Raw genomic sequence first — 18,041 nt, forward strand, 5'->3', positions numbered from 1 at the left:
TAATTCGGCTGCCAAACTCCAACTAGTCTCTGCAGAGAATGAATGAACTGAGATTTTTTTTTAAGAGATTCATTACATAGCCAAATCTGGATGGTATTCCATGGAACAGAAAAAGGCACATCCCTGACATGAGGACAACTGCTCTGTCTAATTTCAAGCACTAGCTCCAAACCGTGGAGTTTCTCAATTAAACGGCTGTAAGCATTGTTTTAACATGGGCAAAATAAAGTGGGTTCCCCCACTTCTTTTTCTAACAAAGGGCTGAACCAATTTTGCTGAAATTTTCAAAAAAAAAAATGCAGCCTCAAGCATACACTTCATATGGAAAACTTCAGCCCAAATGGTTCAAGTTTGGCAAGTTATAAGCGACCTAAAACAGAGTCTCATAATGGGAAGTGTCAAGCAACCAATAACTTTAGGCAGTGCCACAATTCGGACACATACTGCTTTTCAGTGTTCTGTGCTATACCACTTGTAGGTGGACATCCTGAGATTATATTGATTTACAACAATTGCTGATAAATAGGGATAGTAATTTATGGATTAAAAATATATGCAATATAATTAAATGAAATGGTGAAATAATGCAATATAAATTTTTGGGAGGCAGGCAGGAAATCACCTATTTTTATTTTTCATATTATTTTTGCAAACAGAATGATCATGTATTTGTTAATTTCTAGGGCTGTCAATTAATTGCAGTTAACTCATGGAATTAACTAAAAAAATTAATCACGATTAAAAAAATTAATTGCGATTAGTCACAGTCTTAATCACACTGTTAAACAATAGAATACCAATTGAAATTTATTAAATATTTTGGATGTTTTTCTACATTTTCACATATATTGTATTATGTTGTAATTGAAATCAAACTGTATATTAGTTTATCACAAATATTTGCACTGTAAAAATGATAAAAGAAATAGTATTTTTCAATTCACCTCACGAAAGTACTGTAGTGCAATCTCTTTGTTGTGAAAGTGCAATTTACAAATGTAGATTTTTTTTGTTACATAACTGCACTCAAAAACAAAACAATGTAAAACTTCAGAGCCTACATGTCCACTCAGCCCTACTTCTTGTTCAGTCAATCACTAAGAGAAACTAGCTTGTTTGCATTTACAGGAGATAATGCTGCCTTCTTCTTATATACAATATTACCAGAAAGTGAGAATAGGCATTTGGATGGCACTTTTGTAGCTAGCATTGCAAGGTATTTACATGCTACATATGCTAAACATTCATATGCCCCTTTATACTTCGGCCACCATTCCAGAAGGACATGCTTCTATGCTGATAGCACTCATTAAAAAATTAATGTATTAATTAAATTTGAGACTGAACTCCTTGGGGGAGAATTGTATGTCCCCTGCTCTGTTTTACCCACGTTCTGTCATATATTTCATGTTACAGCAGTCTCGGATGATGACCCAGCACATGTTGTTCATTTTAAGGACACTTTCACTGCAGATTTCACAAAATGCAAAGAAGGTACCAATGTGAGAATTCTAAAGATAGCAACAGCACTCTACCCAAGGTTTAAGCATCTGAAGTGCCTTCCAAAATCTGAGAGGGATGAGGTTTGGAACATGCTTTCAGAAGTCTTAAAAGTTTCCGATGTGGAAACTACAGAACCCAAACCACAAAAAAAGAAAGCCAACCTTCTGCTGGTGGTGTCTGGCTCAGATAATGAAAATGAGCATGCGTTGGTCTGCACTGCTTTGGATGGTTATTGAGCAGAACCCATCATCAGCATGGACGCATGTCCCCTGGAATGGTGGTTGCAGCATGAAGGGACATATGAATCTTTAGTGCATCTGTCATGTAAATATCTTGCAATTCTGTCTACAACGTCATGAGAACACCAGTTCTCACTGTCAGGCAAACAAGAACCAGGCAGTATTATCTCCTGCAAATGTAAACAAACTTGTTTGCCTGAGCGATTGGCTGAACAAGAAATAGGACTGAGTGGACTTGCAGAATCTAAAATTTTACATTGTTTTATTTTAAGATTCAGGGGTTTGGTTCATAATTCTACATTTGTAAGTTCAACTTTCATGATGAAGAGATTGCATTACAGTATTTGTATTAGGTGAACTGAAAATACTATTTCTTTTGTTTTTTACAGTGCAAATATTTGTAACCAAAAATAAATATAAAGTGAGCACTGTACATTTTGTATTCTATGTTGAAAATGTAGAAAACATCCAAAAATATTTAAATAAATGGTATTCTATTATTGTTTAACAGTCTGATTAATTGTGCAATTAATTTTTTTAATCTCTTGACATCCCTATTAATTTTATATAATTTCTTGAATGAGTTGACATCTGTCTCTGCTGCATGTCAGAAGATGATGCAGCTACTCTGGATTTAGTCCATTTCTGTAACCAACAGCTGAATTTGACTGAGAATCACTAGTTCTCAGTAGAGAATATGACAGTGGAAGGATACTTTATCCGAACACTGCAGTATGGTTTTTGAAAAAGAACTCATTCTGGTGAAAAGAAAACAAAAGTAATTTTTCAGTTAAGAGTTCACAGGCATTTTCCATAACAGCAAGAAATTAATTTTAAACTAATAGCTTTCTTGAAAAATTAAGATCATGATTTACCCCATTTGAAGTACCTATATGTGTTAGTTACCTAACAGCCTGATCTACTAACACTTACTAATGGGTTCATACTTATTACCAAGGATATTCCATCCAATGTGTCTGTGTTCAGTAGCAAACATTTGCTAGCTTATGATCCTGCAAGCAAGCTATTTGTCAAAGATTCACAGTCTCCCAAGAACCATATACTAAAATGCAGCGCCAGATTAAAAAAATGACAGAAAAACTGTTGAAGCCTCATTTATTTATTATTGTCTCACTTATTGAAAACATCTGTCCCCACAGTAACTTCAGCAAATAGGAGCTCTTACCTCTGCGAATAAAAATGGGCAATATCTTTGTAAGGCAAGGGCCTGGGTGGGGACTTATCAGAAAAGGAGCTGAGGAGCCTTTCTAAAGCTGGGAATGTTCACAGACTGATGAATGAGAAATGCAATTTCTGAACCCAGATCATTAACAGTGAGAAAGTGCTGCCTAGACATAGGAAAAAAAGAAAAATATCAATCCTGACCCCAGAATTTCTTCTGGTCCTTATTAACGTCATGTCAGCTAATGTTCAGATTAACTGACACCATAGATCACCTGACCTCCGACACAAATACTAAACTGACAGGACAAGAGTTTAATTTGGAAGACTTTTTGTGGTGTATGGGCTAGTTAAACCATTTCAGAGATAATATAATAACTCTGTTTACTAGTATATTCACTTTTAATTGGTTTTTAATGATGTGTATGTAGTGGCTAAATTCTATAGAATATTCTTTGTAACTAAACTTTCATTTACGCATAAACTGTATGCAGCAGTGTTTAGAAGATATACTTTTAAATGACCAGTATAGCCAGGGGTGTGAATGTCTGGTTGAGCAGAGACAAGTCACTACATTAGTCAGCTGGCAGATTTTTTATTCAGCAGGGTACTGGGGTTATTCCCTTCTCCATTCCTTGCCCTAAAGCTAATGGTATGAATTTTATCCCAGGTTACTGCATAGGGTCCAAGTATTCACTTTATAACTGATCAGGAATTTTGCAGGACAAGGTAGGTTTCAACTAATCTCCCCATTCAAAATATATATTTTCAAAATAAAAGTTTCATATTTTGGTTTGAAAACCAGATGTTTTGACATCTTAGTTATCTATATTTTTAGAAAGGTAATGTTTTTAAAAGGGTGCAGTGTATCAATTGACCCAATCTGAAATTTTTTTTGACTTAACAGTTTGTGAAACTTTTTAGGATGGACATTTTTTTTTAAATCTCAAAAATTCTCACAGGAAAAAAATTGTCAAACCCAGTTCTTTCTTCCTCCACTTGATTCTCTAGAGGAGGCAGCTCAATGGTGGCTCTAGTGGAGAGGACTCTGGGCAGTTCAGCCAAGGTCGGGGCTCTGCTGGTAGAATGGGCAGGAGCTATGGGCCCTGAAAAGTCATCATTTTCAATAGAGGACTGTTGCAATAATTTCTCTTGGATGAAAAATGAAGCCATGTGATACCTAGGGCAAGACTTTTTTCTTTTTCTTTTTTTCTTCTTCTTCTTTCTTTTTTTATTTTTTAAGAAGGGCCTGTCTAAACTCTATGAATGTTCATCTTATGGGTATTCTCAGTGTAGCAGACCTGAAGAAGAGCTCTGTATAGCTCAAAAAGTTTCTCTCTTTCACCAGCAGAAACTGTTCCAATGAAAGATATTACCTCACCCATCTGGACCCTGTCATCTTACAGGTAATCATCAGTGGCAGTCCCATACAATAAATCTTACCTAACCTAAGTGTTCATTAGGTGTAATCAGGTTCACTCCAGTTTGTAAAGTCACCATATTCTATTACACTGAGAACACGTTGTCGAGGTGACAAGGTAAGTTAGCAGTCTCATCCTGCCAACCAACAGCGAATACAACTTTTACCCATTGCAGTTCAGATCAGTCCTGCACACAGAGGGCTTGCAGGCCAGATCCCAGGCATATAAAATGAGGTATAAACTAACTTACCATCCCCGGTTTCAACACAGAGTTGCAAGCCTAAATTGTTCTGAGGATTAATCACCCAGTGATTGCTGGTCACAGTGATATCAAATACAAGCCAGCCCACATGAAAAGCTTGAGTCTTCCTTGTGTCCAGCAGGAAAAGTTCTGCATCCCTATTTTAAAAACAAACAGCAGAAAGTCAGGGCAATAGCAAAGTCATTGGTTCTTCTGTTTATCTACTCTCCTGAAAGTGATCTGCCAGAGCCTATATGAATAATGAGGCACAGGTTTTTGGTCTTCCTTTGCTATGACACAGGGGATTTGCATATCTTACCTGTTTCCACTGGAAAGAGACTGCCTACAACAGAGACCTTGGTGGTTTCTTTCTCAGGGAGTGGGGAAAACCTAACCACATCCAGTTATCTCTACAAGGCAGTCATATCTGAGACATGTGCCATTGCTGCTGCTGCCTGTGCTACCATGGCTACACTACTATTTTTAGCATGGTAGCTCATATGAAAGCTAGCAGAAGTGTGTCCACATAAGCTGGGACTCAGTCTGGATTGTAGTGGTGACATACCCTAAGTGTTTGGTGTGGATCATCTCTTTGTGTTTGGACAGTACCTAGCACAATAAGGCCTGATCCATGATTGGGGCTTCCTGGGCACAACTGTACTACAGATAAATAAATAAAATAATAATATCTGTATCCATTTACTTTTCATAAAGCAGCATGCAAGTTCAAGGTCAAACATTCTTACCACTATTTGCCATGGTGAGCAAGCATTTGTAACCTCAGAAATCTTTTAGTAAGTAAAGTATCTGATTCAAAATTATTTCTGTCCTAATTAATGGTAAAAGATTCAAGTCAGACTTAATCCATCCTTTCCTAAAAATTACACTAATTGCACATACCAAGGTTATATGTTAAAGAAATACAAAGTGACAACAAGCTTATAAAATACTAAACGAACAGGTTAAAAATTATGATGGTCTTGGGTAAATGATACTTCAACCAGCAGCTGTGCAGATGGGCATCAGAGTGACATGATGAGTGGAACTGGCATGTCTAAACTGTCAGTTTTAAATGCAGACATAGGCTCTGATTCTGAAAATTTATACAGATGAGAATAATTTCACACACAAGATTTTGAGAGCTATTGCACACCTACAGGTCTCACAATAGTCAATGGGAGCTGCAAAGGTTTGGATTCTCTAACAATCAGGCTGACTGACCCACAAGGGACTACAGAATACACAAGTGCATAAGTATTTGCAGGATCAGGGCTAATAAAAGGACCTATGGAGAGGAGACTGGCTTTTTATTAAAACAAGATCAATCACCTTTTGCCAGTGCTCCCCCTTTTCTCTGTTAAATTATAATGCTTGTAATGACATTCTCCTGCTGCTCTCCGATCTATTTGATTATAGCAGAAATGTGTTAATGACCACACAAGAAGAAAACGTACTGCTTCCTCTGGGTATAACTAACATTAAAACAATTCTACAATTCACAAGACCCTGATCTGCTACTCAAGTACTGAACACATTAACAGTGTACCACAAGCTCATAAAAGGTATTCTCTGGGGTCTTAAATGCCTAATTTTCCTCTAATAAGTAGTTTTAGTCAGAACTTTAAAAGTTAAACATCCAGTTGTAAACGAGATGACCTTTTAAGATGGTTATTTATAAATATTTTTATATCACTTAGTAACAAATGTACACAATGACAACAATTCTGTAATTCTATTTTGGAGCAAAAATATGAGATTTTTAAAAATTGACTGTTTTAATGTTTACTATTCTCTTCAAGAACAATTTACTTGAAATATTAAACATAAACATGAAAAATGTTTACAAAACTCAGGATTTTGTAATAAATATTTAAAAGACATCTGAAACAACTTTACAATGATAACAGAACTGGTAGTTTCATGCACACTCCCCACCAAGGAGTCCATGTCTGTTAAACATCATTTTCTTTAAGGGTATGTGTACACTACAAAATTAGGTCAAATTTATAGAAGTCTTTTTTTTAGAAATCATTTTTATGCGGTCGATTGTGTGTGTTCCCAAACAAAATGCTCTAAGTGCATTAGATCAGCAGACTGAGCCCACAGTACCAAGGCTAGTGTCGACTTCTGGAGCGTTGCACTGTGGGTAGCAGTGAGTAACTATCCCACAGTTCCTGCAGTCTCCGCCACCCATTGGAATTCTGGGTTGAGATCCCAATGCCTGATGGGGCAAAAACATTGTTGTGGGTGGTTCTGGGTACATGTCGTCAGGCTCCCCTCTCCCTCCTCTCTCCGTGAAAGCAATGGCAGACAATCATTTTGCACCTTTTTTCCTGGGTTACCTGAGCAGACGACATACCATGGCAAGCATGGCGCCCACTCAGCTCACCATCACTGTACATCTCCTGGGTGCTGGCAGACGTGGGACTGCATTGTTGCACAGCAGCAGCTCATTGCCTTTTGACAGCAGATGGTGCATTATGATTGGTAGCCATCATCATCATATTCCTGGATGCTCTTTTAGCTGACCTCGGTGAGATTGGTCAGGAGCGCCTGGGCAGACATGGGAGTGACTCAGCCAGGTCATTCCCATCTTCTGCCAAGCACCTAGGAGATGACAATGGCTAGCAGTCCTACTGCACCATCTTCTGGCGAGCAGCCAGGAGATGATGATGGCTAGCAATTATAATGCACTGTCTGCTGCCAGCCTACGATGTAAAAGATAGATGGATCAAAGAAGAAATTGACCCGATTTGTTTTGTGAAATCAACGGCCTGCTAAACCCAGGGTTTTGAGTTCAATCCTTGAAGGGGTCATTCTGTGTGACAGTTGTTTGTGCTTCTCCTTGATGCAAAGCCACTCCTTTTGTTGATCTTAATTCCCTGTAAGCCATGTCGTCAGGCGCCCCTCCCTCCGTCAAAGCAATGGCAGATAATTGTTTCGTGCAATACCAGGTGAGGAGACTATGGCAGCACGGTAATGAGAGGGACATGGTCACAGACTTCTCACAAAGTACAGGCCGAGCAATGTGCTCCGGCAATGTGCACATCATGCTGATGAGCTCTGCATGAGCTCTGCAAATACGCTGGCCAAACAGGAAATAAAATAAAATTCAAAAGTTCACAGGCCTTTTCCTGTCTACCTGGCCAGTGCATCTGAGTTGAGAGCACTGTCCAGAGTGGTCAAAATGGAGCACTCTGAGATAACTCCCGGAGGCCAATACCATTGAATTGCGTCCACATTATCCCAAATTCAACCCAGCAAGGCCGATTTCAGTGCTAATCCCCTTGTCAGAGGTGGAGTAAAGAAATCAATTTAAAGAGCCCTTTAAGTAAAAAAAAAAGGGCTTCGTTGCGTGGACAGGTGCAGGTTTAAATCGAGGCATCGCTGCTAAATTTGACCTAAAGTTGTAGCGTAGACCAGGCCTAAGACTCAAATTACCCTTTAGTCCTTTTTTTCAGGAGACCCTTTTTCAAGGGACCTGGTCTACACTACACAGTTATGTCAATGTACACAATACAGCCCTGTCCTGCTTACGTAAGTGCCCTACTGTATCACCTCAAGCAGCTGCCCCCACCTCCACTCTGGGCTGGGAGCAGGGAGTTGTGAAGCCCAAGCAGGAGTGGGGACGTGAAAGCTGCAGTGGGAGGGAGGGGAGCTGAGTTCCCACTGTGGAGCTGCCCAGAGCTCAAGCCCCACCCACTACCCCTCTTCAGCTGGTAGAAGCAATCCTGGTGAGGATGTGCACCACCCACGGAAGGTGGGTAGCGTGGACATCAGTAATTACTGTGGTGGCCGTAAGTTGACCTAACATAGGTTGACTTAGGGCTGTAGTGTGGACATGCCTAAGGAGTTGCACTCCCTCTCTTAGTTATTTTCCCTTATTGATTCACAAAGCTGCTGACTGCTATGTTTTTGACTTGTACGAGAAAGATTCCAAATATGCCCTCAGATATATCCATGAAAATGCCAATTGGAGCTGAACATTCTTATACAAAAAGCCCCTAATAATGAGTCTAATCCTCAACCCCTTATTAGAGACAAAATCCCCAAAGGGAGTTTTGTCCAACTAAGGATCTCAGAGGTGGCCTATATAACTTAGTCTACTTGCACTGCTGGAGCTGACATGAACTTGGCTACTCTTTGGCATTGGTACTTTGATCTTTTGGTTCTTCCTTTTTCATGCAGCAGGATCAGGTAGTGTAACTGGCTGTAACATAGGGATTATTCTTCCTTCTTGGCTTTACATATGGACAAGTTATTCATTTTAGAGAACTACAGAAAACAAGAAATAATAGCTCAAGGGAATGTGATAAAATATAGAGTTTCACTTCCAGATCACTGCAAAGAATCTAGTCCAGGTGAATAGTAACTTACTACAGAACTTCAAAACATTTGCAACAAAAATTTGATTTTATTCACATTTTGTTACAAACTCAAGGTGAAGTACTGCCCCCTGTGAAATCTGTAAGAGTTTTGGCATTAATTTAACTGGGGCCAGGATGTGACCCTTAATTTGGGCCCATTTCACCCAAAAATAGACCAAATTTTGTGGATTTTCTACTTTTATCCAATGAAAAGCATACATGGGGACATTCTGAATGACAGGCAGCTTCAAAATTCAGATTCAAAATGAAAAATTTCTATCTTCTATACAAAAGGTAGCCTATCACATGTAGTGAAAATGGGAAGGAGGATGAAGTAGCCTGAAAGAAAAGATTGAACAAAACAGTGAACATTTGGTTACAAAATTCAGGGAAAAAATTGCCTCCACCACAACATGCTCTGGTAGTAACAAAGATTTTACCATGAGAAAGGCTATTGTGTGTTTAAGCATAATGTGTTTGGTGGCTTCAGTCCAGTCCCTAGTGGTCAGCTATTCACAACAGAAAATTCACCATGGTTGAGAGTCTCTGCAGAGGCAGCCCTGGACAGAATGGATGTTCCCCAATGGCCAGCTGAGCTGATCTCTGCATGCAAGAGTTGGGCAGGATAAAGGTGCACAAAGTCACCTTTGTAAGCCCCTGAATCCTGGGGCAGATCTGCCCCAGGCTACCTCAGGACCACTATGGGAGCTAGCTAGAGATATCCTTCTAGTGCCCCTTTTCTCCTACCTTCACTCCTTGAATTGAGGGGTCGGCTATGGCATATTTATGCCATCTGATAATTCTGAAAAGCTCAAGACTAGTTAAGCTCATGACTCTGCCACCAGACCAGAGCCAAGAATTTGGCCTGTGGATTGCATTACTTTCGTCACTGGGAATGGTCAGTTCAGAGCAGGGTGGGAGCACATTGGCAAAGTTATGCAGAAAATCTTGCACTATTATCCATACTTTATGTATTCTTGGGATGAGTTGAGAGGCCATGTAACAGAGTCCTTAGGCGTTCTTCCCTCGGGTGGGTGGGGGAACCTGATCAAGCCCAATGAGTTATACTGGGTGGTCACTACTAAGGTCCCATTTACCCACTATGTGCCTGGGGGTTCTGCCCTTTGTGGGCCTCCTTAAGTCTGGCTGGGGGATCAAAATGAAAGCCACAAACCCCACACATTCAGTGATACTCCCTTCCTGCATTCCCCACAAACGGGGGTGGCGGGACTGGCGCATCGATAGTGCTGCCAATGATCCAGATCCATGCAAAGAGTTTGGTGAAATCACTCTGGCCAGGTCTCTGAGATCAGCTCAGCCTATCTCCCTTACCCTGGGAGTTCACTGTACTCTCCTCAGCGTCAGGGTGAAGACTTCCTGCCTAGGAATTCCCTTCACAGCTTCAGGAGTCACTCCTGCAGTCTGCATTACTACTCCTTAGGGCAATCCTACTCCTTCCCTCCCTGCTAGCTGCAGTTTCCTTCCTTTTAATGGCCTTCTCCCTATCATGCATGATTGACAGGGCCAGAGGGGTGGGACTACCCCTTCCACAAGGGCTTCCCTGGCCTCTTCCTCATCTGTGTGCGGCCTATACATCTCATCACAGGCTGCCATATGCAAACCTCAAATGTAGTTCACATACATGTGTGGGCAAACAGCCACAGAGACAGAAAAAGTCTAAGACTACACAGTCTTTGCTTGTGACCCGAAAGTCAACAGAACTGGGCTCCGGTGGTCCAAACTGTGGAAAGAGGTGTCTCCCAGGACCACTTATCAAACACCCCAGATGCCCCAGCATCTTCCCTGCTTAAACCAAGGGACTGTCCTAGTGACGGCATCTGCTGACAGCAGTTACTGTGGTATCATATTGGGAGGAAGGACGCCTCTGAGGTGGCCAGGACCTAAGCCATTTAGGGTTTTTAATGTCAAAACTAATATTTGGTTTCACTCAGGAGCTAACTTTCTCCCAAAGTATCTATTGCTTTCTAAGCAGTTGCAGCTTCTGAATGGTTCCCATGTAGCCCACTTGCCGAGTACAACCCAGAGGTGACAGACCCATGAATAACTGTAATCAGGTCTGCAAACCAAAGCAAAGAACTTCCTTGCCAAGCACAAATAATAAACACATTCTTGGCAACCACTGCTATTTGGCAGCTGGGAATCCAACAAGCAGTGCAGGTTTCAGACCTCACCACAAGCAAATGGCAGTGGAGCTGCCTTTGGACTTGGACTTCTTTATCAGTCGTTTGAATTCATAATGAAGACCCTGTTTCATTTACACCTTAATTTATATCTGTTTAAAGATCTGTGTCACCTCAGATTCCCATCCTCCTCCTCACAGTACCTTTTTAGAACCTGTTATCACAGCTCTTTGGAATTGTTTTGCAACATGCATGCCCAGGAAATCAGCTCCTGCTCTGCAGATCTATAGAGAAATATTCTGGTTACTGGTGACCATTTTCTGTGGTGAGTAATATTCTGAATAAGAGTCTCACTTTAACAATATTCTTTTGTTTTGTAAAATGAAACCCAACTTTGGGTTTAAATTTCCCTTTCCCTGCTACTAACCCTGAATAAGTCCCTTCTGGATGATGTATGAAGTTTCCTGCTAAAACAGAGGTGGACAAACTACAGCCCACAGGCCACATCCAGCCCACGGGACCCTCCTGCCCAGCCCCTGAGCTCCTGGCCCAGAGAGGCTAGCCCCCAGCCCTTCCCCCATTGTTCCTCCTCCCCCACAGCCTCAGCTCACCCCACAACCAGCGCAATGCTCTGGATGGTTGGGCTGTGAGCTCCTGAGGCAGCGCAGCCACAGAGCCCGGCCTGGCCAGGTGCTCTGTGCTGCTCAGTGGCCTGGCTGTCTCCCACCGGGCAGCGTGGCTGTAGTGCTGCCAGCCACCAGTGCTCCAGGCAGTGCAGTACGGGGGCAGGGAGCTGAGTGGAGGGGGCGGGGAGTTGGATAGAGGGCAGGGGAGTTTGGGGTGGTGGACAGGGGGCAGGGGTGTGGATAGGGATCAGGGCAGTCAAAAGGTGGGGAACAGGGGTTGGACGGGGATAGGGGTACTGGAGGGGCAGTCAGAAAGGAGAAGAAGGGTTGGATGGGGGTCGGGGTGCAGTCAGGGCAGGTATTCTGTGGGTGATCAGGGAACAGGGAGAAGGGGTGAGTCAATGGGGAAAGGGTCTCGGAGGGTCAATCAGGAATGAGAGGAGGGGTTGGATGGGGTGGTGGGGGCAGTTGGGGGCAGGGGTTCTGGGGGCTGTCAGGGGACAGGGAGCAGGTGGGGGTGGATGGGGTAGGAGTCCCGGGGGGGGAGCCATTAGGGGGCGAGAAGCAGGAGGGATTGGATAGGGGGCAGGGCCGGGCCACACCTGGCTGTTTGGGGAGGCACAGCCTCCCCTAACCAGCCCTCCATACAATTTCCGAAACCCAATGTGGCCCTCAGGCCAAAAAGTTTGCCCACCCATGTGCTAAAACATGTAGGACCAGATTTTCGTAACAGTTTAAGATCCAGCTGTTCCCATGTAGGCACCTAAAGAAGATTCTCAAAAGTAAGAATTTCCATGGAAGCCAAGTTCTTAGATCTTTTGATTATTTGAACCTATATATTTAAGCAGGAGATTCTCTAAATCATTTTGAAGGACTATTTTCTGGGTTAGTAGTAGGAAAGGGAGAACCCAGGACTGGGCTTGCTGCTAGGTTTTAATGAGCACTCCCGGGTGCTGAGCTCCTTTGAAAATCTGATTATTTATTTAGGTGCTGGTCACACTTGACAATCTGTCCTACTGAGCTTTCCGTAAACTTCCACTCAGAGATTATTGCTTTATCCACTTGTAATGCTATATTTGCATTAAACTTTAATATATAGTAAGCCCAGTGGAGCAAATGTGTGTGTCTCTCTCAGCAACAGAAGCTGGTCCAGTAAAAGATATTACCACACCCACTTTGTCTCTCTAATATCCTGGGACTGACACAGCCACAACTACACTGACTAACTCACTCACAGACACACATATCACTCCTTGGCTGTATTTAAAAAATAAATAACATTTTTAAAAAAATCAATACAGCTCTTGCTGTGACAAAAATAAATAAAGCTGAACTGCATAGTATATAGCAGTTAAATGCTTGTGGTATCCATATTTCAATGAAGGTTAAATTTTTTAACATTGGCCACTTAAATTGGGCATGCGATTCTGACATTTAATCATCCAGAACAGTTAACTTAACCCATCTGCACACAGAAATATGGAGAGTGTGTATATGTATGTGTGCACAGATTAGGAAATCAGGCTGGAAAAACTCTGCCAACAATGAAGACATTTTGTACAAGATTTTTTTTTTAGCTGAATTTCTGTTGTTTCCCAGGAATTAGCAGCCTGTTAAGTTAACCGATGATGACAATATCTTGCAGATGTCCAGATGCAGATGAATTTGTGAAAAATGTCCCGTTATCACTTCTCCATTTGAGAGAATTACTAACACAAGGATTTAAAAAAAATAATAGTACCTGTTTGGGTATTCCTTGATGATCTGATATATGCTAATCTTAATTGTTTCATTCTCAAACCGATTGTAGCTTCGGTCCTTGTAAATCCGGAATTCAGCAGCTGTCACTGCTTCTCCATGTGGGATTTGAGTCAAGTCAAATCGAAACTCTTTGTAGTGCCTTCTTTGATGAGAAAAGTCCTTGTCTCTTTCAACTATGAAAAAATATTAAATTAAATTAAAGGAGTGAAATGCATATCCTAATCCAATCATTAACTTTGCATTCACTATGTTTAAAAACAATCCCAACAAACTGGATGATATAAAACTGTGCAAATAATAAAGCCACAAATCCAGACAAACTTCCAGTTAAAGGAAACTCCACAAGCCAAATGGTCTTCAGTTCAAGAGAAAAAACCCTCCGTGGTTTTATACAAATTCCTGAAGTCAGAGTGGAAAGAATATCAAGAAAACTGAAAGAAGTCATGGTGTAAAGCAATTAGAAATAGGGACAAAATGAATGTTGCAGAAGGATTTGATACTTGGGTTTAGTTATATGTACAGCAGAAATTATTTGAGAGACACAAATGATCTTGGCGTACATGACTGTAGGTAATAATCGGGAAAGAAAAAGGGAAAGCTGACTACTACTTTTTGAGGCAATAAATTTTGGAACAGTGTTAAGTGCACCATAATTGCTACATATTTAAGAAGAAACTACATCATATAAATTAACACATGCTGTCATCTTATGGCATAAAAGTGTCCTCTTGTTGGTGGTATGAGCAAGAGAACCACAACTCAGAGCTAAGTGGTTCTGGCACCCACGCTGCAAAATGAAGCAACGCTCCTAGTACAAGAAGTCCGTTCCACACATATATATTAATTCTCTGCCACGTTTTTGTTTATGTCTAGTTTCCGATGCATCTTTATTTGCAGCAAAGCTCAATCAGGAGCTAAACTCTAACCACAAAATTAGTTAATCAGGATTCCACAGTATTTTAAGAACAGAGGGCCAGATCTTCAGCTGAAGTAAATCAGCACAACTCCATTAATGTCACCAGAACTATGCTAATTTACACTAGCTGAGGTTCTGGCCCAGTAGTATGAGAGGACATATTTGCAGAATATTTGTTTTGATGCATTGAAGAAGGGCACACAATTACTCAATGTGATTTTACATGTATGAAAAACAAGATCACCTGTCATTTTTAAGCCTATGGGGTAATCAGTGGTAGATCCCCAACTGCATTAGGGTTCTGTACCTTACTAGATTTGGGAAGTCCAGAATCAAGAGTTCAGATCCATTCATCTGTCTCATTAAGAGTTAGTGCATGTCTACTTGTGATGAGAGAAGTCCAAAGGGTTCAGAGCTTGAGTTCAGCTGGGATGAGCCGACAAACTGAGTCTCACTCAGCCCCACTACATTCTTTTCCCACACAACCCCTTCTCCTACTTTCAGATCTATTTTCATTCCACTGATCCAAGATAGTAACAATTTTGGCCCTGGAGCACTCTACATTAAAAAAGGAAAGGAAAGGAAAATAGGGCTAGATTTTCACAGTGCATAGTTAAGGACACAGACGTATATAAGTTGTCCTTTCAAAAACTTTGAAATTATTTTCAGAACTGTATTTAAAGCACCTCTGTCAACTATCAATGCCAGTCCCTATTATTTAGCCTTTTAAAACATTGGAAATTGATTTCATTAATATATAATTCTTTAAATGTGCAGATCTGTTGACAAGTTTTGCTTTGCTTTGTATAACATACTGCACAGGCTATATTATCTATAAGAAAGTATTATCTTTATTTCAGTGAAGCAGAAATTTCTCCTGACTGACAAAGAACCAATAAAACTCCTCTCTAAACAAACTCAGGGAGTTAGTTAGCCCAAATGCACATTTTGACTGTAAGGATCTGAGATTTTGTTCCATGTAAGACAGAAAGTCAAGACAGAAAAGAGGCAGAAGCATGTAAACTAGCCACTCTGCAGCCAAAGATAAATGGGCTGCCACTGAAGAGAAACAGGATACAGTCTATTTATTACCTCCATCACTGCTACTAAACAGCAAGATATATATATTGATATCAGACCAGTTTTTAAAGAAATGAGATCTCCTGGCCGGCTTACTTAATGCGTCAATAAAGGATCTATATTTTAAACACAGCGACAAATCAATTTCTGTTTTATTGTTCACAGCTAGACTTTGTACTGCACATTCTTGGAAAAGTAGACTCTTTCAGTGGAATTACAGTATAGAAAAATATGGCCTATCCTTGTAATGGAAAAGCATTCACATCGAGTACCTACACAAGAGAAGTGTTAAAAAGAGGATCAGAATTTAGAAATGTTGTCAACTTCTTTAGCACACTCAGAGGAGGAGGAGGACGCCCCAGCCAACAAGCTAGAATCTTTAGCCAGGTACTTGGAATATTAACCTGATCCTGAATAAGTAATAAGTAATGTATGATGTAGAATGTTAACATTTTATTTGTAACTGTGCCTCAACAAAAATTTTTTAAAAATACACATTAAAGCTTTCATTACTGAGACAGAGAACAGCATGAGTTAACACATGCAATCACAACAAATTGTTCAGGGATGCTTTTTTGTTTGTTTGTTTGTGTTCTGTTTTTTAATAGAGTCAAGATCTTGCTATAAATTATTAATGTCATAACTGAGAATTTGAAGAGTACTTGGGAGCAGAATGTGCCAAGAATTTTCATTTTAAAAATATTTTAAAAGTAGAATTAATTCAGGGCCCAATTATGCAACCCTTTCATTAGTACTTATTGAAGGAATTCAGTGGGTGTTCTCATGTGCATAAGTGCTAGTCATTGTGAATAAGGGTTGCAGAATTAGGTCCCAAATAGGGATTTTGAATCCCAAGATTACTGGTCTGATTTTCATGTCTATCTACTTTGCAGTAAATTCAAATTCATAACATTTGTATGGAAATAGTAAGTATCCTCCATGTTATAACTAGACACAAATTAGATCAGTATTTACAACACACCATATTACAGTGTTGATAGTACTCTCCTAGAAGTGTATACAACTGCTGAAAGAATACTTATTTGCTGTTGAGTTAAATAAAATTAAATGTATTAAATGGGGCTAACATGTATTTTACTTATCTATTTATATTATTTCAAAGAAAAGTCACTGCTGCAATATGGAACACACACATGCCCCTCTGTTGTTCCAGTGCATTCCTTTAGCTCTGCTCTTCAATTGGACAAGACAGAAATTACAGTCAGATAAGCTGAAAAAACAGAGGTAAATTCCAGAAAAATAACTGATTGTCCAAATAAAGAATTGAATAAAAATAAAAGCCATGAAATCCTGGCTCTACTAAAGTTGATGGATAAACTCCCACTGATTTAGGTGGGGTTGGGATTTCACACTGTACATTTCAATATATCAAGATGAGAAACTTAAAAGCAAACATAGGTGAACTAGAATGCCTGGCAATCAAAGATTTTGAAATAGGCATTACTGACACAATGGAATTTTAAAAAACAAACAATGTGATATCCTAAAAGCTATCTTTGAACCATGAAGGAAGGAAGATTAGGTCATAGAAGTGGAGAAGTAATATTTTTCCTAAGGGAGTCCATATAATCCATTGAAGTAAAACTTCTTAGTAGAGAAGGTAATACAATAGAATCTGTATAGAGACAAACCACACATCCCTACATTAACTCTATATTAGTAAGGGATTCCCTTCTGCCAAGGAAATCCTTTTCTGTCCATTCAGGGCAGTTTTCAGGTCCTTTTGCATGCTAAAGAAGACAAAGGAGGCCACAATGTCGTCCAGGATCTGGTTCCATGACCAAAAGATTTTAGCTTCAGAGGTGGAAGTTTCTGAAAGTTATAAGACTCTGAAAAACAGGTTCTTACAAAGGAAACACTTAAGCAACCTTAAATATTTACTCCTCCAATTTTCTATCACACACATACTCACCAATTCACTAGCTGAAATGCAGCCATCACAGGGATGGATCACAACCACTGTTTAATGAAGAAGTACAGAAATACTATGCAGCAGTTAATAACAGGAAGTGAGGAAATATATCTTAACCATTTGAATTGGAAGGGGAACTTAAATAAATGGTATATAATTACTCAAACTGGAATTTGACTAGAACATCAGAGCAAATGCTATTATAAAAGGTCAGAAGAGGTCTTAAGTTGTTACACTTGGCCAGGACCTAGGTTTCAAGTCTTAACTTAAAAAGAGAACCTCCAACTTACATGTTTAACATTACATTGGGGCACTGGTTCACCACCAGCTCACGGGGTTATTAAGAAGAAATGATTGAGTAGATGGCAAAGAACGTTTTTTTGTCAGCATCAATATGGCCAATGAAACATTCAGTGTCATAATGCATTCATACTAAAGTAAATTACAAAAAGAAAAAAAAAAGAACAAAGCCACATCTAGCAGTTGCTTTATAAAATGGATCATCATTGATCTAAAGAAAAAAATTGGGTTAATTTTTCTGATGGAGTAAACTGACACAGTTCCATTGAAATCGATGGAACTGCACCAATTTTCACTAGCAGAGAATTTGATCCACTGGGAAAAAATATAT

At 40.1% G+C, this 18,041-nt stretch overlaps 1 protein-coding gene across 2 annotated transcripts in view; it reads right to left on the reverse strand.

Annotated features, from left to right (window-relative positions):
- The window catches only part of BMP5 (bone morphogenetic protein 5), an 89,471-nt gene that overhangs the window by 36,856 nt on the left and 34,574 nt on the right, over positions 1 to 18,041 (reverse strand). For both annotated transcript variants that reach the window (XM_030555638.1, XM_030555637.1), the window contains 2 exons: positions 13,462 to 13,654; positions 4,596 to 4,744 (listed from right to left, as the gene is read on the reverse strand). In XM_030555638.1, the coding sequence (XP_030411498.1) occupies positions 4,596 to 4,744; positions 13,462 to 13,654 (342 nt within the window). The remainder of the gene's footprint in view (positions 1 to 4,595; positions 4,745 to 13,461; positions 13,655 to 18,041) is intronic.

The sequence above is a fragment of the Gopherus evgoodei genome, chromosome 3 (genome assembly GCF_007399415.2).
Source record: "Gopherus evgoodei ecotype Sinaloan lineage chromosome 3, rGopEvg1_v1.p, whole genome shotgun sequence".
Lineage (NCBI taxonomy): Eukaryota > Metazoa > Chordata > Testudines > Testudinidae > Gopherus > Gopherus evgoodei.